This window comes from Anarhichas minor, unplaced genomic scaffold (assembly GCF_050575085.1).
Source record: "Anarhichas minor isolate MPS153535 unplaced genomic scaffold, ASM5057508v1 ptg000045l, whole genome shotgun sequence".
Classification (NCBI taxonomy): domain Eukaryota; kingdom Metazoa; phylum Chordata; class Actinopteri; order Perciformes; family Anarhichadidae; genus Anarhichas; species Anarhichas minor.
Window position 1 is genome coordinate 4,642,636 of NW_027466491.1, and position 27,783 is coordinate 4,670,418.

At 42.9% G+C, this 27,783-nt stretch overlaps 1 protein-coding gene and 1 long non-coding RNA gene across 8 annotated transcripts in view; one reads left to right on the top strand and one right to left on the bottom strand.

The window, feature by feature from the left end:
* Nucleotides 1–2,251: 2,251 nt before the first annotated feature.
* Nucleotides 2,252–20,416, bottom strand: nrf1 (nuclear respiratory factor 1). Of its 7 annotated transcripts, XM_076111517.1 has the most exons (13): nucleotides 14,827–15,541; nucleotides 13,960–14,020; nucleotides 13,664–13,784; nucleotides 13,363–13,507; nucleotides 12,739–12,853; nucleotides 12,429–12,555; nucleotides 12,136–12,276; nucleotides 9,660–9,818; nucleotides 9,287–9,499; nucleotides 9,083–9,181; nucleotides 8,614–8,786; nucleotides 6,492–6,613; nucleotides 2,252–3,418 (listed from the first exon to the last, which is right to left on the bottom strand). In XM_076111517.1, exons 3-13 carry the CDS (start codon nucleotides 13,739–13,741, stop codon nucleotides 3,258–3,260), a joined length of 1,533 nt encoding a protein of 510 aa, XP_075967632.1. In that variant the 5' UTR covers nucleotides 13,742–13,784; nucleotides 13,960–14,020; nucleotides 14,827–15,541; the 3' UTR covers nucleotides 2,252–3,257. The 7 variants fall into 7 exon arrangements, with proteins under 7 accessions (XP_075967632.1, XP_075967634.1, XP_075967631.1 ...); XM_076111519.1 differs by lacking the exons at nucleotides 13,960–14,020; nucleotides 14,827–15,541 and adding an exon at nucleotides 20,206–20,416; XM_076111516.1 differs by lacking the exons at nucleotides 13,960–14,020; nucleotides 14,827–15,541 and adding an exon at nucleotides 15,586–15,833.
* Nucleotides 15,506–27,783, top strand: part of LOC142970976 (uncharacterized) — a 67,859-nt gene continuing 55,581 nt past the window's right edge. Inside the window, exons 1-2 of the long non-coding RNA XR_012959323.1 lie at nucleotides 15,506–15,725; nucleotides 17,181–17,242. This is a non-coding gene — a long non-coding RNA (uncharacterized LOC142970976). The remainder of the gene's footprint in view (nucleotides 15,726–17,180; nucleotides 17,243–27,783) is intronic.

Here is a 27,783-nt window from a genome sequence, read left to right on the forward strand (position 1 = left end):
CTTCTCTCTGCCCAGCGATCTTCCACCACTAAACAAATTGCCCCCAGGACGGAGCGCAAGCACTCTCTGCAGCCTGACTGCCTAGATTGGATGGTTTTAAAGACATCCATTCGGGTTCAAAGATGGATGTGATGATTGGAGGAGTGCACTGCGGGTGCGGTGCACGATGATGTAACTTGTAACAGTGTCACACGCAATGCAGCACAGGCTCTTTCTTTGTAAAACATTGCTCCGAGGCCAAGATGGGGGCCAGTGCAGGTGCAGTAATAAACCAACAAATATGTGATCACCCAGAACATTTCAGCAATGACTCCAGTCATTGTTATTTTGGGACACATATTAGAAAAATTATATAATTTCTTAGTGGCGTTCTTAAAGACAGAATATACAGCATATTTGGCATTAAATAAAGATAAAATTATCTTGTTTAAGATCATTTATAATACAAAGAATGGTTAAGTTGAATTTAGTGCAATTTTGGTTGTGGATTTGGCCAAAAGCACATTTGTGAACAATAGAAACTGATTTGGCTGAAGACACTTTTCCTCAATATGTTCTACTCCAGATTGATCGTCAAATACTATACTGCAGAATCCGTTGGGGAAAGATATAATACATAGTTAATATCTCTTTGTCTACCTTTACTCGTTTAGTTCACCATTTTGTCAATAATGGTTATTTTAGTTGGAATGAAAAAAAAAAAAAAAAAAGGTGTATTATTCATTTGAAAAGCAGTGTAATTTTATACAGTTCTATCAAAAATAAAAAGGTATTCAAATGAGCTTTGAGTTCTGTCCTTTTTGAACTTGTGCCATTTCATAACGCAGTTATGTTCAGCTTTAATGATACAGTTGAAAGGTTCTCGATGCACTTTGTCTAAGTGTAGCCGAGTGGATGGTGAGGAGAGAGAGAGAGAGAGACGGAGATGGAGCAGGGAGAGGCTTAGGTAGCATGAGGTGTAGGCCTTTTTCCAAGAAAGCACGCTAATAAGGCCTTCCTAATCTGCAGTGACAGTTTGATGAGCATGCGTGCCACGCACCTACAGTGACCCAAACATCATACAAAGTTTTCTCCTGCCAACAAAGACAAGCAACATACCCTTGAGTGTTTTTTTCCAACTACACAAGGGGTCCAAATTGAAAAAAAAAGACAGACGTGAGCATAAAAAAATAAAACAAGAAATAAAATGGGATCTTTTCATCTGTGTGAATGCAACCCGCTTCTGCTTTAATCTGGAGGAAGAGCGGGACGTACACTGATGCCTGATAGATTAAGGCCTGAACGCTTCTCTCTCTGTTCTACTCTGCAACAGAAGGGCCCGGCTAGCAAATCCCAGGCTTTAAAGCAGAGGAGGTTCAGGCAGCTTATGATGTAATCATGGCCCTGTCTGTCACGGCAGGGAAGGTGGGGGGACACGTGGCACTCCTCAAAAAGGGAATACAAGTTGTAAATATTAATATAAGTATTCAAAGCCTCCACATCCATCTTCTCTTGCAATCACTTACATCGTCTGTAAGTACAGTTCTTATAAGATGCCTTTATTTGCGTTGTTTATATTTTGCGTGGATGGCTAGGGTAAGCCATGGTTTTTGTGTGGTATGCACTATTCATTGTTCACCATGTAACCTGTACTGTGAACGGCTTTCAGCTAGCTCTATTGGTAGCCAGATATATCAGTTAGGCTTTATAAGGCATAATATATGATGGAAATGTATATTAATGAGGCTTAATATATTAAGCCATCTCCACCGGACCTCCCATGAGCCACATGGTGATGTAGATGGGTCTTCGCCCCTCTGCACGCATCACATAAGGGAGGGAGTGACTGAAAGGACTCATAAGGTGCACCCTGCATTGCATGCTGTTGAAGGTTGGCCCATCAAAGCTCACCTATATGAAGTCTTGACCACATCCATGGCGGAAGTCTCCGTGAATACTCGCCCGTTGGTTCCTGTATCCACAGATACAGACTTCCCATCAGCCTAGGATGGATTTGATGAGAAGAATTTCTACGGCAAGCAGCAGAGGCGAGAACAAAGCATATTATTGAGGCTTAATGTACACATTTTTTCCTTTATGGTCTTTATTTCATTTCAGTTTTACTTCTTTCTCATACTGTCAAAACTAAATGGTGGTACATCATTGGATGTTTCCATCATTCTTTGACTGTTGGAAGGAGTCTGTCTCGTTCAGCAGAGGGACTCTTTGACGAGGGCTTAACACGGCGTGCTAATAATCCAGAGAAACGGAGTGAATGGTGAACAGTAAGTCATTTTATTGGACTTCCATTTTGAAATAGTGGTGAGTTGAACCAACTATTACAGCTGCATTAAACCAAGTTGATTCTTGGCAAGCAAGCTAATCTTTTTATGTTGCAAGATTTTTGATATTAGCATCACACATACTGCAGCCCCTGTCCAAGAATATGAACTTCCTGTGATATACAAAGTGATGCAGACCAACAGCTCCTCAGTAACACACGTTTATGTTAAAAAAATAACATAGCAAGGGGTGCCTCTATCCATGCACTGTAAATAAATGGATCTGGTCGACAAAATGGCTGCTTCAGGAAGACAGCTCAGCAGTCCAGCAGTAAAAAAACAGCTTAATGTATATCCTGAGTCTTCACAAATCTTGGCATGTGCATGGACTACACTAAAACAGCACAGGGGAAAGCACACAACAAGATGGTAATTCAACATAATATTTCATAATCTAATGTGAGAAATTCCTGGGAGCTCAGATGCTGGAGTTTGAGGGTTGAGGTGGAAACAGTGAAATTTTAGAATAGTGATTAAGGATAATGGGAAACAGAAGAAGAGGGATCTCTGACAATGGCACTCAATTGTAAATGCATCCTAAAAACAAAACAGTCAAGCACATAAGACGATAATGAAAATCCATAACAGTGATAGTTACACACTGTGGGTGAAGCAGTGGTGGCTTTCCTCCCGGGCTTTTTGGTTCATCTTTGTATTAAGTAAAGGTTCGTTTTAAAGAAATAAATACTAAATACTCAACATCACAGAGCTAAAAAAAAAACAACAACAAAAAAAACACGAAGCTAAATGAGAGAAAAATTACACCAACGAAAAGCAATATCTTTACATAGTAAACACATTGATAACTCACTTTCACTTCCCCTGCAGATGTACATTTAAAATATATTTGACATTGTACACAGAGTGACGTGCTGGAAACCAGTAGGATAAACAGATCTCGTTCAGTGCCTCCTACTCCTTCCAGGGCCTTAATTGTCACTGTTCAAGGGTCACAACCTCCACCGCCTGTCCGTCTAACGTGACGGTGTTGTCTATGCGCGTGGAGACGGGCGCCATGGCCACATGGACGGGCCGGTTGCCGTGGGCGAGGCTGGTCACTACCGTCTGGTACATGCTGACTGGGATCTGGACCAGACCTGAGGGATAGAAGCAGAGATGTTTTAGACACAGTAATAATTCTAATAAATTTATCAGGTAGCATTTGGGGGAGCAAGGATTTAAAAAGTGAAGAATTCTTCCCTTTTTTCCTCGTATGATTTTGAATTGAATTGAATAGTTTTCGACTCTTTGTCAGATAAAACAAGAATTGACGCCTTGGGCTCAAAGAGCTTATTGGCATTTCTTATCAATTGATTAATCATTCAAGTCATTTATCATTGAACATTTGCTGGTTTGGATTAAACAAGCGATGTGAAAGCATCACCGTGGACTCTGGTAAAGGACATGCACGACTATTTGACATTTTACAGACTGAAACATTCATCGTTTAGTGAAAAAAGTAAAAAGAATCATTAGTTGCAGCCCCGATGCTAACAAACACTGGACTGTGTTTGACACGGTGTTTGGGAGGCAGCCATGTTACAGAGACGGTATTTCTGATAAACGGTCCGATTGAACGTTCTCGGCTCACTTCCGCCATGCCCAGCTGTGTGTGTGTGTGTGTGTGTGCGTCTGTAGGGATTACTGCTGCAGTCACGTGGGCCTCTGCCCCACCCTGCAAGCTGTCACAGGCAGGCAAGAAGGTCAGTGTAGGGGATGGCAGTGGCTAATGCCCGCTCCCAACAATGTGAGCTATGACACTGGACTTGAATCATTTCAATACCTACAATATTTAAAGATTTAAAAAAAGAAAAGAAAAGTAGTACAAAAATACATAATGCATGGTCACAATTGTTCATCTTTCAAGTCTCACTTAAATTAAATCAGGCCCCTGTTGCTGGGCTAGCTTGTAATTGTTGGTCCTTTTAATGTGGGCCCTTGATCAGCCCACTCGCCAGTGATTTGTGACAGTTCTAAGTTTCGCTGATGCAGGTAATTGTGCTGGCGGTGATTATGGAGGAGAGCTTAGGGAAGAGGGCATTGGACCCGGCACAGTGACGTACAGACGTAGCACAGTTACTGAGTGGAGGGCCTCATTTGGCCACTCGAACGTTGTTACTTAGACATTAAGGGTTGTATGCGGTGTGGCCGTGTGTATGTATTAGTGTGTGTCTACATGCCTGTGTCACAGCGAAGGGTCCGCTACACAAGCCAATCAGCGTTGTCTGGGCCGCTGCACTTCAAACGGAGTGCTCCACCGTGTAGCACTTCAGTGATTAGCTAAGGTCAATACTCAGGAGGAGGACTGGCTTTGGCAGCTCCATTAGTTGTTTAAAGTGAGCTATTGCAGCCAAATGACTCCTTATGGTTGAGGAAGCAAGATGTCAAACTACAAAAGGCTCCGGAGTTAGATTTGAATAACTTGAAATTACATTAGTATACAAATGTGCAAATATACACTGTACATATGTTTGCAGGGCCGTCTGTTATTACCTTTTGAGTAACCGGATTTATTAAAAAAGTTGAATTGTTTAGCCAATGGAAACATCCAAGGGGTACCAATGTTGGAATAAAATTCCTGCCATTTAACGCCCCATTTGGTTTCCCAGCTGGACGGCTACATTAGGTGAAAGCATCTAGAGACGTACTTCCCAGCAGTGATTTAAAAGAAAAGACAGATTTATGGTTTGGTATAAACAGGTATGCAGATACACTTGTTTAATTTAGAAAAGGCCTATATTCATGTGACATGTATATGTGTGAATGCATATAGCCAAACAAGGGAACCTGGGGGCTGCATGCTGCCAGCTGGCCCTGTGATTAGACCGTGGACTGATAACGGAGAGGATCGGTCCTTCTTAGCAGCGCCCCTGAGGATCCTGTTCATGCCCCTAGGGTAGTGTGTGTGTGTGTGTGTGTTTATCCCACCGTAAGATGGTGCTGACTAGAAGATAGAAATAAGAAAAAAAGATTGACAGCTGATTAAGTGTGTGTGTAACTAAACCCTTTTGTCTCAGGAGAACTTCCCGTTATATTTCCTAGAAATGGACTTTGATGTTTACGTTTGTTAGCATTACGAACTGCGTGGCGAAGGTCAATTTGTTGCATCATTGCATTGATTATAAATGACCATGATTCATAGCCTCGATCTGCTAAAAGAGATGATTGAATTGTTTTCGGCACCAGCAATAATCAATATGGAAGGATGGCAATATTAATAATAACAAATAAAGATAAAGAAATGATAATGCATCAAACCATAGTTTCCAAAACTGAAATGAGAAAGAATTCGCTTTTGAATCGCACTTGCGACATGAACAATCAAATTGACACACCTAATTACAAAAGGCATTGAGTCTTATTTGACATGTGACGATGAGAAGCCATGTCATGGTTAACACCAGGAAAGGCCAGAAAAGATGTTGTAAAAATACCTGTATTTATGTGGAATAGGCCCCTGACATTTCCAGTCTACATTTAGTAATCAACTTAGCAGCGTACCCACTAATCATTGTCAAGCATTACCTTTACATTTTTTGTCAATGCCATCCAACAAGGATCGGAGAATGTCGTTACAAACTGCTCCAATCCCAGCAGACGCATTGCCAGAGCAGTGAATGAAGTAATGCATGTAAGGAGGTTGACGATGGGGTCACACAGCTCAGGTATCATTAAAAGGAGGGGAGTATTGCTACAAGATACACACGCAAAAAACACACCATCTGTCACATCAGCACAGAGTAGATTAGAGTGTACGTAGGAGCTCAAGAGGCCGCACTGCTACTGCAGGGAAGCTTAAACTTAGTGAGACTAATTAGACATGCCATTGGCTGGGGAACACACACACACACACACACACACACGTTCCAATCAGTAAAGATGGTATGTCAAAAAAAATCTTGCTAAAATAATTCTGTCTTCTGTTATATTTCCATTCATCACAAAATAATCATCTTTTTGAGAGATCACTGGAGTCTCCAACTGCCCTAAATAGAAATAAACATCGGTATTTAGAGCTCACTGAACTATTGGGTGTCTATTATATAGGGAGAAGTTATCATCTAGTGCTATAGGCAAAAACAGAAGAGACCGTATACTGTATATGACTCTATGTAAATTGTTATTTGTGGTGTATTTTGCTTGTTGATAACATCATTGGTGAATGTGTACCTGTGGCATCTTGAACCCCTGCCAGTGCCCCGACAGCAGCTGCCGTCTCTGCCAGGACAATCTGCCCTCCGCCTTGTAGAGTGGCCTCTGCCAACGTCGCTACAGCATGGGCTGCTGCCTCACTGCAACACACAAGAACACACACACACACACACACACATCCATTACAGTGTACAAAAACACAGGAAAATTAACATTTTCTGTTATTAAACACATATGAGATGCTTCCAGATACAATCATTGGTACAAAGCAAAGTACACACACGCGCACACGCGCGTAGTCAGCTCACAAAGGCAAGGGTTATTACAGAGAGGGGTGAAGAGGTAGGAGTGTATGAGCTGTAAGAGGCTTTTCTAGTCTGGATTTATAGAGAATCTGTCACATCTCCCGAAAGGCCAGGTGCTACGGGTCTAACAAAGCAGTTTTATTGACCAAATCTACCCAGTGGAATTACCACGAGCCTATTACCGCACCAGCTTCGTTATGAACTAATGGAACTGTTCACAGCTTGGCCGATAATCACATCTGAGATAGAACTTCAGACGCTCGGATAAGGGGAGGCGGAGCTACGAGAGTACAGACGGAGGCAGTAAGCAGTAATGGTGCACTCACACGGTTGTAAGTGGATGACGCCCAAATGGATGGTTGTTCAGTGAGACAATAGCGGTAAAATAATCCTTATCGAGCCTTGAATACAGATATTGAATTCTGATTATTCTTGCTGTCATATTGGTGTAAATGCTGTGGTTTTCCTTCTTCGCAGTAAATATTTTGTTTTATCAAACTACAGCCTGCTGTGCACCATCGAGATTAAATGGTGGGCAATTAGAGGGCTTTACTAATTGTGTTTGCACAGGTTCTGAAAAGTGGAGGCAATGTGGAAGTGCCTTAAACTTGCAGTGTTTCTAATAGCCAGCCGAAGCTTGACTGTATAGAAGTCTATGAGAAAATGGACCCTTCTACTGACTTGAGTTATTACCTCAGTAAACATTGTAAACATGAGTTTATGGCCTCGCTACCACAGCGTTGGCAGCTCTAGGTGTTTTCGTCTTCGAACCCTTTCACGCCGGTGTGTTTTCAGTTCATGAAAGTTAGGTTTTGGTTGCCTAAAAATGTCTTAGTCAGCGTTTAGTTGTATATGTAGCCTCTCGTATCACTTCTGGTTGCAAAAAAGCCAAGGTGGAGCTGGCCAAAATGCAGAACTCAAGGCTTCAAGATGGCAATCCATGTCCACACAGCAGAAAAGATAGTGGGAGAAAGAGGCTCTATTCTCCCTCTGGAGCTGGGAAGCAGAGACAAAATGTTCCAGAGCCTGTGGAGCAGAGAGCCCAGAGTAGCTCGGCGCGGGTAAACAGGGGAGGGGAGGGGAGGGAGGACTCAGGTGGGTGCAGGTAACAAGCCCCAATGGGACATACCCATACACATCTGAAATGATTGCCTTGACAATACTGCAGTGAAGAACCAGCTATGTGAGCATCTCAGCAAGTCTGACTGATTAATCTGGCAAGTTTAAAACCTTTAGTGACAATATGGAAGATCATGAACATAAAAGATGTAGATCAGGAAGTGGCGACAGAAAGCTAGAGCTCTACAGGTTTTAGTTTCAGCCAAAGACCACCGACTAATTCTGTTCATGAGCACACTTCCAACCTGCTGTACTGTTGCGTTGTAATCAGATCCTGCAGAAACGCGGCCCTCCACGGGACATGATTCAAGATCCTATGGTAGATCCCACCTGAATATAATTGTGTGTCGCTGATTTCCCTCCAGAAAAGCACGACACCAACAACAATCCCTGTGCATCTTCTATTACAAGAGTGGCCGCAGGCAAGACATTCGTCTTGCAAGACTATTTCCAGAAGCTGCAGACAGCCTGTTGCTTTTAGTCGCACTACTAAGCAATCAAGCATTTAACACATGCACTAGTGTTCTTTTAGTAAACAAAATCATACTGAGCCATTGAGCACATGGACTTGTGAGCCCTGCCTCTATCAAAGCTACAGGCTAATTAATTAGATGCTGAACTAGGATGAGAGGCAGTTGACTCGTCCTCCAGGGGAAGCCGGTAACCTGCCCCGACAGTTGTGGCATTCTCATCCAGTTCACTCCTCCCACCCTCACCTGTTAAGCGCCATTGTGACGGTGGCTCCGTGATGCATTTCGTGGCTGGCAGCTACAGCGGCTTCTGCCAGGGATGCTACTGCCTGCGTGGCCTCTGAGGCCTGAGTAGTTTGGATTGTCATCTCGCCGCCCTGGAGGGTGGCCCAGTTCTGCTCCACCTGCAGAGGGAAAATATATAATTTCACAAGGAAAACAAATGAGTATCTGAGGTTAGGCGAAACAGATTGTGTGAAACTGTTACTGTTACTGGATTGTTGGTTATCTGGCTTGTGTTTTGATGTTGTGGTGCTGAACGGACAGCTCCCGTCGAGTGCGCTTTACACCCTAAATTTGCTGCAGTCTCGTTTCTTAGGCACACGTCTTATTAGATCTATCAAGTGTATTACTACAGTCTGTGTGTGGTAAATACATGTGTGTTGTAGTAATAAAAAAGTGATTTGTGGTATGTGTATTGCACATGAGGTTGTACCTCTCCATCAGTGACGGTGGTGTAGTTGACCTGCGCAACCGTCACACCGGGCAGCTCTGAGGCATCTGCCAAGGTGGCAACTGTGTGTCCTGTGCCAACCTGAGAGAAAAGGGGGTGCAGTCAAAAAAAAAGAAAAAAGGGGGGGATGAAGAATTGCTGAAAAAGATCGGGATTTGTAAAAGTGCACAAGTACTAAAAATGTACCTGGATGAGCGAGACCGTTCCGTCGGGGTTGTTGACGGTCTGTACCACAGTTTGTTGGGGCACGAGGTGAGCGATACTCTGCGCAGTGGTCAGATGGTGATGGGTGGTGGTTGTCGTGGTTACATGATCTTCAAAAGCATACAACAGATCCTCGCGGCCATGCTGCTTGTAGCAGTTCTTCACGATGGTCCGCAATGCCTGCGTCCAAGACACCTTTGGGAAACATAAATACAAGTTAATACGGCACGTTATTCTACGAATTTCTTCTAGGAACAAATGCCATTTGAAAAGGAGGGAGGGGGGGGGCTACGGGAACCAGTATTTCCCTGCAAAGTACCAAAGTATGATGTCATTACTGCAGTATTTCTCTCACCCTCTGTTTCTGCTCCTCCGTGCGGACGTCACTGCGGACGTTGGCCCAAGGGATGTCCTCTGGCCACCACACTGGCTTGCAGCTCTCCTTACCCCAGCCAGGCTTTCCTCGGCCCGTCGAGTACTTCAGCATCTCAGGGATGAACGCCCGCAGCTGGGCCTGAGGCAAGGGAGAGATGCGTGGAGAAAAGAGATGATACAGACACCAAAAACTCCAAAGTGGAAAGCCGCAGTGTCTCTCTGAGACACGCATAAGCTCACACGCCCTTGAGCAGGCAGCAGGAGGCGCGTATTGATCGGGAAGCCGCTGACGGGTGCTGAGGTGGTCAGGGCCTGCAAATAGAAACGGGCTTTCTAAAAAGGAGAAGGATGCGATCATGTTTATTAACGGACCGATCTATGGTCCGTGGCTCCAGCCTGATGCGTCAGACAGACACCATGGGACCATAAGGGGTGAACCAACGCAGTTCAGCAGTCAAGCTGTCCCGGCAAAGGCTCCAGGACACTCAGCGAAAGGATGAACAAGGACAAGCGGGCCAATATTGTGAAAAAGAAAATCAAAGTCAAACAAACACTTTTTTTTTTTGATTTACTTTGGTCACTCATGACGTGTGCTACATTATGGACTTTTTCACTAATTGTAAAAGAGGAAATTATTACATTTTTGGAGCTACTACCAATTATATATTTGATATGTCTTTAAACCGATTGCTTTGTCTGCCATGTTGCACGAGAGGCTTCCATCATTTTGAACTGTGCCCCATAGTAGGGAATGAGTGAGTGTGTGTGTGTGTGGGGGGGGGATCTTAATCTAATCTTGCTATTGATCATCCGCCAGCATACATACTTCCCGTGTGGCAGTGGACAGCATGCCTATCCACTCACCATCACCATTTCCAGAACAAGCATGCTCTCACACTCTCCCGCAGGCTGGGGTGGGGTTTAGTGCCAGTGTCCTCAGTGTCCTGGTAATATGCAAGCATCACCGGGGGATTATATTGCACAATGAGGCACTGCAGCGTCTGCCTGCCTTGACATCACCGGCTAAATTTGGTGCTGGGAGAAATTAATCCCCCCCCCCCCCCCGTAGACCCCCCCTTTTCTTAACTCACAATCACAAACCACCTCTACACAGAGATGCGTCAAAATGGATCGGGATAGAAAATGGATGGCCAATCCTTAATCACGCCGGCTTTGGAAAAACACATCCGGTGGCTGCAGGAAAGGGGCTTCACTTCAGCCAACACTTGGCATACTGACAGAACAACTTGGATTAACCCCAGAAAGACGGACTTAGTGGCAAAAGATGCTTGCATTTCCACCTGTGGCTCATCCATGTGTGGATGCATGTGTGCCAGGCCAGATGGCCTAATTACAGTGGCTAGTGAGTTAAGTGGCATGTTGTGCTCGCACCCACCACTCCACCCCCCCCCCCCCCTCCCATCCTAATCCTCCAAGCAATGGTTCAATCAGCATTTAGGAAGGTCCCTGGTCCTAACAAGGCTAGGGGGTATTTATGGGCTCAGGCTAGACCCAGGATCACCTGCTACAGATGCCGGCATCACTAAACTTTACTTGGGGTTTCTTCAGCTGTGTAAAACCTACTGCAGGTGTCTGCATCGAAGACAATACGGCCTTGCTGATAAGGATGAGGAGTTGATCAACCTTTCCAGGGAACCGGACAACATCCCGTTTCCAACACTTGACACACACCTCTAAAAACACCCACCTACACACCTATCCAGCTGGATAGGTGAGTGAGGCAACATGTTACTCGTGATAATCTCATCCTACAACCTCCAGAAAAACAAGCACAAACTAACCCCTGCCCTCCGAGGACACACCAGGCCCTGGGATTGGCTACCGTGCTCCCAGGGGGGTGAGGACAGTCTCTCAGGGCCACTGTCATGCCGGCTACTCTGACGATGATCCTGAGAATGCGTCAGCAGCACTGGGATAGAAGAGTAAACAAGTCGGGTTCCCTCGGGTGAGGAGAGTACTCAAGCTGCAAATGGTGCTACGGTTGCAGTGTACGATCTACCAGGATCAGCGTACTCTGCACATCCTCTCGCTGATTACTGGTACCACAGCAAGTCTAGCAATAGAGAGGAGACGTGGAGACACTACCTATGCATCAGGCGTACTGTCCGCCTGAGTAACAATGCCGAAGTCCCACTTTACCAAGAAAATTAATTTAACCTCTTTAGAGATAATTACTGGTTAAACATGCATGAATCAAACTAATCAAGGGGCACTGATGAACATGTGAAAACAGCTGAAATGTAATAGTTAACCGTGATTCATATACAATTGCTGGCTAAACTCACAACAGACACAGAACACAAACTGTGACGCTGATTTGTTGGTAACTGGTGCCCTCTGCTGGGACTGTCGACAATGTGTCGACAAAGGAACAGCTGTTTAATGGACCATATTGTGTTGGACCATAATAGATAAGCAGAGAGACTGAGCCTGACCTGGGTCATCTTGTCCACAGAGACAGGTATGCCATCAATGGTGAGGGGGGGCAGCTCTGAGGCCATGTCTCCACCAGGGGGGGCGTGTTCAGCCAGAGCGTTCTCCAGATCCTCCAATATCATGCCCTTATACTTCCTCACCTGGAGGACAGAAAAACAGTTGTGGCACAGTTTTAGTTCAGTGCCGTAGCTATTTGCTAATTGGTTTGACTTTTGGATGATCGTTTAACATTTGAGTCACTTATCATGTGAAACACAAGTAATTGCTAATAACGGCCAGCTGCAACACTCACCACATTCTCCAGAGGAGCAGCACCAAACACCTTGAACACGGGGTTGGGTTTGGAGGGAGAGATGCACAGCACGATGGCCTGTTGGCCCACTCTGGTGGTGTACTCGTCCAGGGTGGCTCGCAGTTTCCTGTAAGCAAACGCCATCGTTTACCTTCTCGTTCACAGTACAAGTACAACACCAACTCTGTCTGAGAGTAAACAATGATCTCTGGTACTGAAAGTGACTTTTTTTTTTGTCATTTTAACTATTGAGGAAAAATACATGGTCGAGGTATAAAGGACTTTTGGCCTGTTGGTGTCTTAAGCTCACCTGAGCAGACGAGTCTGCTGCCTCTTGCGGATGGAGGGGTTGGATTCAAAGATGTGAGGCCTCTTTCTTTTCTTACCAGTTGCCACGGCCGCAGCCGCTGCCATGCCTACTGGCCCTGAGAGAGAGAGAGAGAGAGAGAGAGAGAGAGAGAGAGAGAGCATTTTGATTGTTAGTGAAAGTAGAGGCCAGTAATCAGAATCAAGGATATTCTCTATATTGTCTTTGAATGCCGTTTTCCCCTCTCTGATATGAGCTTTCAATAATAGTCTTGAATGTACAGCCTACAAGATTCAATTAAATTTTTTGTTTTTTTTAAAAGGATGAAAGTGAGATTTAAAATAAACACCATTTGGTCCCTAACGAGAGAGAGAGAATTGTCAAAACAGTCCACTGGCACCACCTGCTGTTCAGTCAAAAGCATCACACTGAACTCAGGTGGATGTTTTACTGGATTAGCAGAATTTATCAGAGATGCAAGATAAAATCATCTGCTTGTCTGCCCACACATTGGTTTAGGAAGACTCCTTAAGTGTTCTTTGATGCTTCTTAATCGAATAAAACCCACTCCCACTAATTTGGATCCACACAAATGCTCTCGCTTCTGGGTCGAGTCTAGTCTAGTACCTGCGGCCGCCAGGTGTGCGGTGATCTCATCCGTGCCAGCCGAGTTGAGGATGTCCGTGTCGTCATAAGGATCATCATCTGGCGAAGACGTCGAGTCTTCCTCAGCGCTCATCATGGATGCTTCGGTAAAGGTGGCCACATGTACCTATACACAGTAATGATCCAAGTAGAATTAGTTTAAATCCACTGAGTTTACCAATCTAACTAGATGGAATTATTATTATTTTTTTTATATCACGTGAATAATGTCTCTTCGTCTTTCCTGATTTCCACTGTTTAACTATTCTGCTTGTAAGTGCACCTGATGAATTTGTTGGCTGACGGCGCTGGCCTCGATGGTGGTCATGTGTTCTGTCTGGTGAACGATGTGCTCATCCATTGTTGGCCACCTGGTCTACACAGCTGGATCCACGGTACAAAGACTGAGGAGAGAAAGAGGAAAAGAAGAGATGCAGCATGAGATAAACTGTTGTTTACACCTAAATGTTGCCTGTGTAAATGTCATCTATTCATTAACGGCACAGAACTCGTATGGGGAGTAATTCCTGCTTCATTGGCTACTGATATGCATCTTAGCAGATGCATTTTATTGCATACATTGTTGGGCTGTCTTGGCTGACACGTCTCTTCTGTGTCGCGTGGCAGTCGGGGACAGTGCCTGTGGAGTGGTGGATCCCATTTAAAAAAAAAAGGGGGACCAGAGAGTGTGCTCCAGGTATCGGGGTATCACACTGCTCAGCCTCCCCGGGAAAGTTTATTCCAGGGTGCTGGAAAGGAGGCTCTGACCAGTTGTCTAACCTCGGATTCAGGAGGAGCAATGCGGATTTCGAATGGAAGCGAATGGATGGATGGATGGACAATGATGTAACATGTCCTCAAAATCTACCATTATCTATATTGGAAGATGTGCTTATAAATATATGATGACACATAATTGGAATGAAAATATAAATTAATCAGACATACTGCCTGGTACGTTAATCTGCAACTATTTAGTGCATTTATGTAAACTCCACTGCACCATGAATGCAAATTCATGGAATTAAGACCATTAAACTTAGGCAATTTATTTACAAAACGGCAACCACCGCTGCTCTACCTCCTAGATGGCTTCCTACTGCATCACTGTAATCATGAAAATGTTTTATTTTCCAATTTATTATGTGTTAAATCATAGGTTTTTACAAGAAATGGACTAACAAAATAGCATTCAACACATTATAGACATTAATATATATTGAGTAGCACTACTTAGATACTTCAAATCATCCAAAAGGTAACTTCTGACAGTATATGTAAGTAACAAAGTCTAAATGTACTCAGCTTGAGACAGTGAAAGTGTCTCTTTATTCATTAGTGAAGAGCATCTGTGTGTTGTATATGGATTACGTATTTCTACAGATCTGTCCCATACACGATTGTTTTCTCATTGAGAGAGACTTGGACATTGTTGACGTTACCCACCAATGCATAAGGAGTCTAGTAGTGTCATATACAGCAGCCAGACAAGGTTTATTGGCATAAAATATCTCCTGTGACGACTCCATAGACTGTATCTGCTGGTTGAATCAATGGGATGCACGACTCGACAATAACATTGCTGTTTAACCATACCCATGGCCTACAAACAGGCAAATTCCCCTATCACCTAGTAAAACACGTTATGCAAAAACACATCTGTATTAAATGGGAAACGTTCCTGCTCGTGCAGTGCAGTAATGTTAGCACACTCGCTTGACAACGACTACCAAACAGCGCTAAGCTAGCACTGTCCTACATTTGGCTAATACGCTAGCTAGCTAACCATTTGGCGGTGTAGCTTCGATCATCTGAATGGACATTCGCTGTGATCGTGAGCAGCAACAATGTCCCGATGTTCGGACACTGAATAAAAATTAATTCAGTGTGCAATGGAGGGCAGCGGTTAAAGCTCGGGTAGCACAGCGGCTAGGTTAGCATGAAACCCGCGCAATATGAAACAAAACAGAGCGGTTACAACAGGCCCAGCGGCCTGCACGTCTTCCACAGCTATTCTACTCTTTACGAGCTTGTTGTCGATACGCGCCTAGAACAAGATTCCTCACAAAAGCCAGAAATGCATCAAAAACCGTGTTCCGGTCAACATCACAACAATCTGCATCTTTCACCCCCAACGCTGCCGGGTTCGGTGATGCGGCTGCGCCGGGGCTGAAATAGATGGAGATTGCGCGGTAGGGCACTAACCTCAGAGCGGCTGCGCTACTTCGGGCCTGCGCCGTACAGTGGGGATGGAAGGAAGCTCTAATGGACGACAGAGGGGAGCCAGCAGCGAACACAGCGAGCAGACCGCACACAACACTGATCTGCACTAGTGATGCCTTCAGGTGCTCGTCCCGAGCTTCTCTCTCATACAGTCACGATGCATACACTCGTGTGTGCATTTTGAAGCCCCTTTAGCCAAAAGACTGGAGAAAAACACGATGCCAATCGGGTTGTGTATTCCTTTCGTTTCACCAGAAAGACACATTGTGCGGATAGAAGGACTACATTTGTTGACGTAGCGGAATAGTCAGAAAACATGCATTCGAATTATAAACGCTGTTTTAATTACATAATTTTTATACTAATACTGTAGTTGCACATATTAATAAATACAAATATATAATCTTGGAAGTATTTTCTGTTGTTGCCAAGACTGTGCAATATTAATTAAGTAAAGGTAAAACAAATAATTGAAATAGAAGCGCAACATGGAAAATGTGAAGCACAAATGTTTATGCAAAGCAAGGCAAGTCTTTTTGTATTATAGCCTTCATTTCATGCACACGAATGGTTTTAGCGTGTTTACATATTGCATTGAAACATTAAAAGGGGCATCATGCGTTTCCTTATTCCTATCACAGTGATTGTGTCTTCATATTAAATCCAGATGGGCCATTAATTGCACCATTTATTGTGAATTATATTTCCGATAGTTATTGAACGCCACATAAAACCTAGTAAACCACGCCCCTTTCCAATGACCCTTTCCTTTGAACTCAACTGAAGCATGTCACAGACCACCATTGCTGTAAAGTTATCCGCATGTTGGGCTACAATCACAAAAGCACACGTATTAAAATGATTAAATCTGTACAAAATGTTTACTATGTGTCTAATGGGACCTACCAGCTGATGTAACGTTATACTCAGGTGCATAACTAGGTAAAGGTAGCTAAAGCTAATAGTGTTATCCAATAGTCCTGCAATAAATCCTGCTGTCATGAAGGTTATAATGTTAGGTATTTGTTAAAACTGTTTTTGGGAAACTGCGATCATTTTGGAGGCTGCAGTTTGTGCTGCTTTGTAAAAACATTTTTTTTATTATTTAGCCTACCCCTCATTGATATAAATGTGGTTGACAAAAATAACAGAAATACCTGTTAGTACAATTCAACAGAAGCACAAACTTCAGCCTCCAAAATGATCATAAAAGTTGAATCAACACATCTCTCAAACAGTTGTAACCAGAACACAGCATTAGGATTAATGGCAGGACTGTTGCATGAGACTGGATTCGTTTTAGCTGGCTGCACCTAATAAACTGGCCCCTGAGTGTCTATGATATTTAGGTCTATCTTACAGAAACTCGCATGAAAGTTTTTTGAAGTGGCCTCATTTTTTATCTTCTCTTATAGCTTCACATACTCGAGAGCCAATCAGTTACTTCATGTGGCAGTGTTCATGAGGGACTGAACTTAGCCCTGACATGGGCCATTTCTGCCTGTCTTTGTTGCAAAACTAAAGTTTATTGGACTGCCCTGATGATATAAACCGTACTCGCTTTGTACTCCAAATAGACAACTTCAATGATGCCACAAGGTGACAGATCCGTGGGAGAGCAGACTGAAGGGATAGAACGGTAAGTTTCTGACAATTTCGTATCTTTCCTTTGTATTGTATTCCTGCTAAACTTCACTAGTCCTATTGTTAATGCTCCAATGACACATCACAGACCAGCATCCACAACTTGAGTCACACCTCAAGGGGGCAGCATTGCATTACAAATCACACTTTGAACCCAGCCTCTCAACTTTGTTGGAACAGGAGCTGGCAGTGAGGCGTCATTGACGCGGCTCTCCGCAGGTGCCCTGGCGTGCATTCAAGATGATGGATGTTTTACATTAGCGTGTGGTGACAGCAGCTTATGTTTGTGCATCACTCAACATCAGTTCAGTATCACATTCAAAAAAATCTGGCAGGAGAGACGCAGAGTGTTACTCCACATTTACAGCTTCCATACTGTGTAACTGACCTTCACACTGCATTGTCTCTCTGTAATGCCTCTGTCTTTGCTTTCAACATCTGCAGACAGGATGCCGCATAATTAGTATGTCACTCTCTCCTGATGCTACATGATTGACAAGCTATGGTCAGAAACAGATGGGTTTACTTTACACTGTTTGCGTACAGAACCCTGTTTAGAGTTAATGATGAATTTGTTTGAGTTTGCCAAAAATCCAGCGTTGGAATGTTTGGTTAGTCCTGCCTTTTCCGATTTTGGTGACCATTTAAGCATTGTGGTCGGTAGATCATCTTAGAAAGGTTGTAGCTACTTAGAGGGTACTGATTTTGCATTCATTCAATTTGTTTCTCAAGGGCACTGCAGTGCGAAACTGTTTCCGTCAGGCATGGCATGACGTAGATGGAGTGTGTTAATGAGCCGATGTCCTATTATTTGGTCCTATTCTGCTTTCTCCACCGTGGGGCTGTGGTTGGGTATAGATAAGGCTCACAGCCTGCGGGTCTGGAATCAATAATGGATGTAATTGGTGAGGTGGAAGTGAGGATAATTGAAGGTAATTGTGTGGACCGTCACAAGACTATGAGAGAGGTCAAGACAAGAGTAGTAGTAGACGAAGAGAAGACGAAGGTGGTAGGGTTGGGGAAAGAAAATGCTCCTGTAGTCTTTACCGAATGTACAGTATATAACATCGCCGTGGTACCAACCTCTCTCTATTTTGCTGCAACTAGACATTATTTAGGTAGAAATACAACCTAAATAACAAATTGCAGAACAAAGTATTAATCTTTCCTTAAACCACATGAATTTAGTTTCTCATGTAAAGTTCTTGTGTTGCATATGGTTACTTCTTAACCCCCAGGAAGCAACCAGTTGGCAATGATTGAGTTGTCAAATATTAATTAAGCTATAGATCTTTCTTTCTCTTTCTTCCTTTCCTTCTCTTTGCCTTTCCCATTACTACAAAGCAGAATAGACCAGCTTGGTTGGTAAACATGAGCATGTTGTGCACATTTTACAGATGTTTCATTACCTGCTTTCAAAGTTCAAAGTTAAGTTAAAAGAGGGTTTCTGCCATTTGGAGCTGCAGCTGTTGCCTTGCGCTACATTAGTTAAAAAAATATTCTTCGTCTTCAGATCTGTATGAAGTCTCTTGGTTTCCCAGTTCATCTTCAGTCCAATAAAACTCCTAAATATTTCACTTTTAAACTTTTTTTTTTGCATGCTAGAAAAATAATGTTGCCATTGCATTTTTGCATGTGGGTTTCTCTTCTCATGAGCACAGCCATGTAATTGTGCTGCTGGCCGCCAAGGAGTTACATTGTTGCAGTTGCTGGATACCCTTTCTTGCTCAAGGGCACCTCAACAGTGGTACATATGGGAGGGAGTGCATGGTTTAATGCATTCACGTCTTTGTCCCAAATCATTTCAGCCAGACAAGATAGAAACTGGCAACTGTTTAAATCTAGCCACTAGGGTGCAGGAGTTAACAGCAACTGGCATTCTCAGTGTTCCTTTGGTTATGTGAACCTGTCTTGGATCAATTCAGTGAGCAAACAACACAAGCAATACTGATACTCTAAATGTCCTTGATTATGAAGTATATTCCTTTCCCCAAGGTTGCTGGACGTTCCAGGGGTACGTTGGGTATAACGGGTGAAATATTCTGCATTAACAGCAGGGGGCACTGCCGTACCATGCATTGAACCAAAACTGAACCGCTGTAGAAACTTTATAGCTGCTCTGCAGAGTCATGCCCACTGAATGATATGACACATTCATTCATATTTCAACATTCACAGATTACTTCCATTTAATATCTTGGGGCAAAGCGAATCCCAGATCCTCAGCTATGTTATCTTTTTGTGGATTAGAATGTAAGGGTGTACTTTTCAGTTGAATTTACGTTTACTTGCAGAAAGTCAGTTTTGTGTAAGCAATGAATAAATGAACGGATGCATAGTGGAACCTTGAAAGTGCAAGAAAAACCTTGTCGTACTGTACACCATATGAGAGTAACAACATTGCAGCATCAGCACAACTTTCTCAAATTTGACCCGACCAAAGGGCTGAGGGCGCTCTGTATGTCCCAACGCTAAACGATTTAAGAGCCTGATTAATACTGGGCTTTTATGGCTCACACCAATGCTTAAAAAAAAAACGTTGTCCCTCCAATTATTTGCACAAATGTATATCTGTGATAGGTTACTTTACAAACTTACTTGCTGCAGAGTTGCATAAACAAACGTCTGCTACACAAACTTTGTAGTGATGAAAGTGTTCCTTAACTACCTCAAGTACTTTCCTTTGAATAAAGTATTGATGTAATTTCTTGTGATTTTGGCATATGGGCCAGTATGTAGTCACTGATAATATCAGCTAATTTATTGCGCAGTCTGGATGTTATTTTTGATTGTTTTACTCTTTAACAATTGCCATATATCCTAAAAATAACATAAACGTTTCTTAGAGAACACAAGGACTTCACTCAGGTGAATGGGAGCAGTGGTTGGATTGACAAACTAAAGCGTGAGAAATTTTGGGTGGGTTAGGGGTAATTGCATTGGTACAACATCAATCACCTGCTTTGATGTCGCAGCCAAGTGTTTCCAGGTGATCACACAACAACTTCACAGCTCTCCTGTCATTGGCTGGCTCAGAAGTAGCCGCTCCAGCACTTCTTGTAGATCCCACTCCCTGGAGGACTTGGTGAAGGATGTTGTCAGTGATGAATGCTTCCTGCGATTTAACCAGATATTAGGTTGAACCCTTCTGTTACTTCTCTGTAACGTGCCATTCAGCTGGAAGGGAATGTGAATAGATGGAGAACATTTAAAGTATCTCACACACATGGAAGTCAGTGAAGCACTTATCATTGATTCCATGTTTTGGCTCTAGATTTCTGTGTTTACCACTATTTTTATTTTTTGTATCATACAATGGTTCAAAACAGAGTGAATGCAATGATTTGAAAGAGAGGGAGTTTGCCACTGAATATGAGTTTGGAAGAAAGGAGTAAGAGTAGTGTTTTCATTACAGATGATCAAGCCAAGGCTTTGCTTTTATTCTCCGAGCACAGCCTGTTGTCAATAGAAACAGGAGTGTAGAGAGGACGGTAATAAAGGGCAAGAAAAATGGGTTGAAGGGAAAAACAAGCAGAAATTGTAAAGTGAAGTCTGAGTGAAACAACTGTCGGTGAGCAGACTCTCTATCAAGTGTCTGTCTCTTTCCTCCTTCACGATGTGGTCCCATGCCTAATTGGAAATGCAGTGTAGGTAATTAACCCGTTTATCGACTCATTATTACAGTATTCAGCATTAGCACAAGGTGTCATGACGAGGAGAACGGAAGAAAAAGAAATGCACGAAGGACAATTGAGAATTATACAGGGTGAAACATTATTGTCATAAATGTGCATACTTTGATGTGAAAAGATATTTCGCAGGTGTACTCTGATGTCTCTTCACACATGCTGATTGTTGTGACCAAGATAATTGGGTCCCTGTCGGCTTGTGTTGTGCCATGAATGCTTGTTTAACACCTGCCAAACGGGAGTATAGCCTCGTAAAGCCAGGCTGTTGTACATCTTGCAAACTCAGTTTTTTTTACTGCTAAATTGAACATCATGAGCTAAGCAGAAATTGTGAGCGAGTGTGTTGCTAGGCCAAGGCTAGCAAGACACCTGGTAAAAGTACTAGCTCTTTAGAATTCAACTGCAAGAAGATGTGAACGTTTATCTTCACTCCTCAATCTCTGCTGTGCTGAGTTGCGGGAGTGACATGGTCAGATTATGATGGTTTTTTATAATAATTGTTATTATCTTTGTTATCCCAGCACGTGTGGTGGTTGAACCCCGTCAAGCCGGATACTCTTGTGGTTAGCCAATCAAAAGGAGGACAGGAACAATCTGCTTCCAGCTGAAACCGGTTCAGTATTCATATTGTAGGTAGTTGTCGTCTCTGACTCTACCTGTGTTGCCTGACATTGCATCTGCATAATCACGAGTCTCCTGAGCTTCAGCAGTACGTTTCCAACCCAACCAGTAACATCTTTCACGCGCTGCAGGAGTCTGGTAAGCCTAGTCAAAATTCCATTTACGCAATAAATACCCAGCGTGACATTCTATTAGTTACAAACTGTGCACTAACACTATGACCTTAATTATTGTCAGGCTGTAACACAAAACATGGTAATAGATTCACCTGTTTTAACACATGGTTAACTGCTTGAAAGAAGTGCATATTTTGATGCCAGTGAGTCACTCCGTCATACTTAATGGCAAAAATGTTTTCTCTCTTTGATTTAATGAGCCTCATTAAGTTTTGACTCAGTACTTAGTTGTGGGAGTTTTCTACCCAATGCTAATTCAGTAACAGGGACTGCTGCTCTCATGCTGGGTGCTTGTCTTGTCATATCTCACTAGATGTGTTACAACGCAATTTAGCACTTTACTCCATACCTACTTGAAGGATCATCTTTTTGCCATCAAAGCAACCTTTCTTGTGTTTATCTCACAAACTATTGGTCTACACAGTCAAATCTGCTTCCCAGCACAACCAATGGCATTATCTCAGCCAAGATTCTCTGATGCTGATCCACTTAAAGCTGGAGTAAAAGAGCTGACGGGAGGCGAAAAGTAACTCTGTTTCTAAAGGCCAGTCACTTTTACGGTGTGTGTGTGTGTGTGTGTGTGTGCTTGTTCTGTCCTTTCTCTAATTGACCAGCTGTGGCTACGTGTTCTGCCTCCTTAAAACCCCCATTGATTCCATGGCCGTTTCACAACAGGCCTTATCGCTTTGCTTGTGTTCTCCGCTGCAGCCGTCCGTAACGCCTCTGAAGGGGAGAGAGGGAAAAGGTAGGTACCGTGATTGTAGAGTGAGGGAGGAGAGAAAAATTCAGTTAGTGAGGCAAGCAAGCGGAGGAGAGAGATGGATGGAGAGGGGAAATAATGAGGTCAAGAGGGGCGTGTTTTGTCTTTTTAGGAATCCCAGTCCCTTATGAAAACTATTCATAGATTCAATTTGATAGTATAGATTAAATTTAATAGTATTGACCAAATCCTGCTTCTGGAACCATACTTGATACAATGTGCAAGAATCAATACATTCATACCAGCACAAATTAATTGCTAAAGATTTCCAATGATAGAATCAGCATGCAGAAAAATGGCCACAGTTTGCATTTATTAAAATGTAAATGTACCCACATTTCTTAAATGTCAAATTTAGTGACGGTAATATAGGCTTAGTGGAGCACATTAATGTGTCATCTAAAATATATAATTGCATAGCTACCTGGGTTTCAAGTAGTCTGAAGCGCATGCCGCTTATAACCTCATGGTCTGGGTTTCAATCTGGCCAACAACCTTTTATCACCCCACTCGCTCTCAACTTCTTTGTGTCTCTGTAACAGAAAAACTCTTTAAAGACAAATAAAATTGTAATTTGCTTTAGATGTGGGCCGAGGTCACAGAATGTGGATGCAGATGACTTGGCTGACTTTGAATGCTAGCTTAAGCACATTTTCAAGGAGAGAAACTTGGGAAAGTCTTGGTTAACAGAATTCTGTTTTAGAGTCGATGCAAAGATGGAACCCTGCCAAACACCCCACACCTCTGAGTTCCTCTTGCCTTCTAATACTATACGAACTTTGACCCTTTTTTCCTCCAGGACTCTTCTTTGGGGTTGTGGGCCAGGGTCAAGGCCATTAAGCCTGGCTTAATAAGCTGCTGAGCCCCCCCCCCCCCCCCCCCCCTCTCCCCTCCCTCTGGCACAGGTCCATGGGAGGTCTGAAGGTCCAGAGTCAGCAAAGTCAGAGTTCGGTCCTGTCAGCAACCTTCAGAGATGGTTTGCAGTGTGTCTCTGTAGCATATTTCTTCACGATACTTCCTGATGCATGCTGTGTCCTATTGATAGCATTAATAGTTGTCTTTGGTATATTTGTGTTCATCTTTTTTTTTTCTTATTTGAAAAATTGCATATTTACCTGGAGAGGCGAAGTCCCGCCCCTTCTGGTGGACCACCATGGGACTGTATTTTAGAAAAAATATGTATGGTAGTCGAAGACAAGAGACAAATATGCGTGTGTGAGAACGTGTCTCATTAGACTGTGTAGCCTAAATACAACATCTTAAAAATGACTGGTGTCAGAGTGTGCGTTTCTCAGCCTGTAGACGTGCTTGATTACACACTTACATTTGCATCTGTAGAAATTGTCTACCATTTGTATAGCTTCCTGCATTTATAGAGCTATAAATTCCACTTATAGATATACATTGTGTGGCTTGATACCTCACCCATTCTCTTTTTACTTTACATTCATGCTTTATGTCTTCACAAATGTCATTGCACTGTAAATGTTACTGTCACATGTGTTCTGAAAGCAGTTGATCAAAATTAGCAATGCAGATGACAAAAAATTCAACACGTTAAGCACTGGAGTTTGCTCTACAGTGTCTTACTCTTCTGAGTCAATGCATTTTTAATGTGGACTTATTTTCAACTGAATAATTTAGTGCACGGTCAGCAGCAGGGGTTATCCAGAATCTATCTGATGGGAAGAAAGAGCGCAGGAGGTATATCCAACGCAGGAAGTTTGAATGGACAGGAAAATGCATATTGTAGCACTATGTGTATGGGTTGAGTCTATACAGAGTGATTTTTTTTTAATCCTATGTAGCAAGAGCTGTGGCAGTATACGATAACATCAATGTCAGAAGTTCTTTTGGTTGTTGTATATTTTTGTCCAAGTTAATCAGTTCTAAATAGTTATTTTGGCTATGTCTTGAACTTTATTGCCCTACTTGACAATGCATTCATTGTTAAACTTTGTTACAGCATAATGGCAGTGCGATGCGTTGGAGTTTTAGGAGATTCTGGGATAGAAAACCCATGCTCAAATACTTAGGTGCCGCAACTCATTCACCTGGCTTGTGTCTATCTTCTGCTGGAAGCCGTTGCACAGGAAGCTTTGGCCCTTTAAAGGGATGAAGGGAGAGTAACGCAGCACATATTCAATATATCCCTGTAATTGAGGACTACATCAGAGCGATGGGATAGGAGGGGCGAGAATGTTTCCCTAAAGTTAACTGAATCATACTGTGATTATTAGGTAACAATATATAGACACACATTCTTAATATTGTGTTACTTTGTGTCCAAATCTCACAAGATATATGGAAGGGACTGGGAGAGTAGAACTGTTTAAGAGCTCACACAGTTATTGCAGCAATGCACGTAATACAAAACGAATGTCTTTTTACGGTACAAATAGTGCGGGCCAGCACACAGACAGGACTGTGTTCATCTGTTTTATTGTATTAGAGCGTTATGTAAATATGTACATTGACAGTCTCTGGAGGGAGAGTGCGCCGATGGGGCTGAATAGAGCACATGCAAAGAGGGCAATTTAACAGCCAGCTATGAATGCCCAGTAACATATGTCTGCTTGTCACACACACACACACAGGTGGACATCAACATCATCATGCATGCGAGCGAGTAGACCCATCTGTGCCAGGGGTACACCCGGGCATCCGGGGGGCTCCGTCTCTTTCATTTGCCATGGCCAGTTGCTGAGTATGAACGCAAGGTTTGTGATTGGCCTGTTATTAATGAGGCCTCATTCGGCGCAAGCAGACACCCAGGGCTGCTACTCAGTGACGTGCCCTCAGCCATCGTGAATAACAAAAGGCAGTGTGGGATCATTAGGCCCCCGGACGCCAGAGGGGCCCGCCACTTTAATCACGTTTTCGTAATGAATGCAGCTGCTATGAATCACTGCTTATTCATAATGTCTCCTAAATGCAGTTGTAATGTGGTATTAATGTTGCTACTGCACTGCCAGAGGTGGCGTGTGTCTGTGTGTATGTAATTGGAGAAATTGAGATGGTGTCAGTTTTTATTACTCATGGACAGTGGCCCCTGTGTTGGTTGGATACTGTGACAATGTTATGACAAGGCCTAAGGTCATGTTAGATTGATCATCACTGTGGGATTTCCTCATTCTGCCCTCATGAGTATGAGACATGAAAATTCATTTCAAACACAATGTTAAAGTCCCCATGCCTTCTGCTGACAAGGCAAACGTGCGTTTGAATGAATTTGAATGAAGAATTGAATGTTGTGCCTGAGAATACCACCCCATTTCTTCTTTTGGCCATCGTGCCACCCTCTGGGGCCTGTGTTCCTACCACCACTACACTTAATGTCAACTGATTTGTCGCCTAACGTAATGTGTAGAGTTGATAACTGGGTTTGTTTGCTTTCATGTAAACTCCCTAAAGCATGTGTGATCTGGTGACCTTTTCCCATTTGTCTTCCTCGGAGGGAACTGTGCCAGCTCCAAGCTCTTTCCCCAGCGGTTGGGCTTACTAAAGCGCCACTGGAAAACAGCATGTCACTCCCTCATCTTTGTGATGTTCTCACTATGCCTTTGTACTAGTCGAAGGGACAGCGGGCGTCTCTACATGCCAACAAGTCTTGAATAATCTAAATTAAAATGGCTAATCTTGTTATTAGGCCAGCCCTGTTGGGCCACGTGCACTTCAACGCATCTGTCTCTCAGCCTCTCCTTTTCTTTCTCTTTATGGCTTTTATCAGTGGAGCCAAATGGTGCCAAAGGGATTTGGAGCAATTGTTTGCTGCCCTTGAAAAATGTACATTAGTTTTTAGAGTAGTGTTGATCACTGTCTCCTTAGAGGCCATTGTAAATCTGCTTTCTGTCCGTGCCAAGGCATCTGTCTTCTCACTATTGCAAGTTAGATTTAATCCCCCGAAGGAGGAGTCGTAAATAAATCTGAATTCTGTTTTGGTTTGAGTCCTCAAGTACATCTGGACTCTCTAAAGGAAAGAGACTATAGGCCCCTGCCCCAAATCCCACCTTTTGTAAACCCCAGGTCTCTAATACAGACACAGGATGCAAGTGTAAAGACGCCTGCTGCATTTTTATTCAGATTTCTGTCTATTTGCATATGCATAGGATGAATCATTGTAGTCAATTTAATGAAGGGGGGAAAACTCCCTCACAGGCAAATACCACAAAAAGAGACCATTTTGATGGCAGACATGCCTTCATGATCAGCTTTAATAGGGTATTTTACTGGGGAGCCGCATTGAAGTGGAGCGCATTAAGAAAAGCTTAAAGTGGTTCATAAAGTGCTCGGATCCTCCAATGCTCACTGTCATCATCATCATCATCCCAGACAGACAAAAAGCATCGCATTTTGAGAAATGTCTGCCCCCCTCTTCTCCCCACCCCCCACCCCACCCACAGCCAGTCATTTTAGATTTCTAATGGCAGATGTGATGCTGATCTTAGTGTCTTCACAGATATAAATGTTTTTTTTTGTCTTGTTGTGCTTTAAAGTCTTTGGGAAACGAGCTGACTGTCAGACATGGTAGATGTGGTGTGTCTATGCTAGACTCTAACCAGCGAGACTCATTCCTTGTCTCCTTATCCTTATCAATGTAAATTCATACTCCAGGAAAACTGAGCCTTTTGTTTGTTACTTCAAATTCCTAGGTTGTTCAGTAAGAATCACCAAGTTAGGCGGGTACTCCAGAAGACACATGTAACCAAGCCTTTTGTAAAATAATCCTTTTTAGTGTTAGAAAAATGAAATGTTTTCAGTTGACTTGTCATTTTTGTATTAGTTGTTGTACTACCTCTCAGATTTTTGGTAATGTGCTCAAAATGAATATAGTTTAACTTCTCAAGCCTGAAAAATGTCTGACTTTTAACAGTAACTAAATATTTGTTTCATTTGCTAAATAAATTATATTGGATGTCTTATTGAGATATAATTTTTCTTGCATATAGCTTGCTTTTTATTAGCTCCATACCACCATACTTTTGCTCCTGCTGCAACAGGATGGCATTGTTGCACACACACAGCCTGGCTTCAGCTCTGTGAATCACTGCCCACACCTCATGTTTTTGCAGTGATTCAAATAGATAACATTTTTTTAAATAAAAAATGAAGTGAAATCAAATATTATTAGGATAGAACACACATGGTAATTCACATAAAGCCTGTTCCAGTTATGAGACCGATCTCAGGTTCCATACTTACCAAACCCAAGCTTGTTAAAACAGGCTAGAAAAGACACATTTATTGTAAAAAGAATCAAACTGTTACCACCGTTAATGTTTATTGGGGA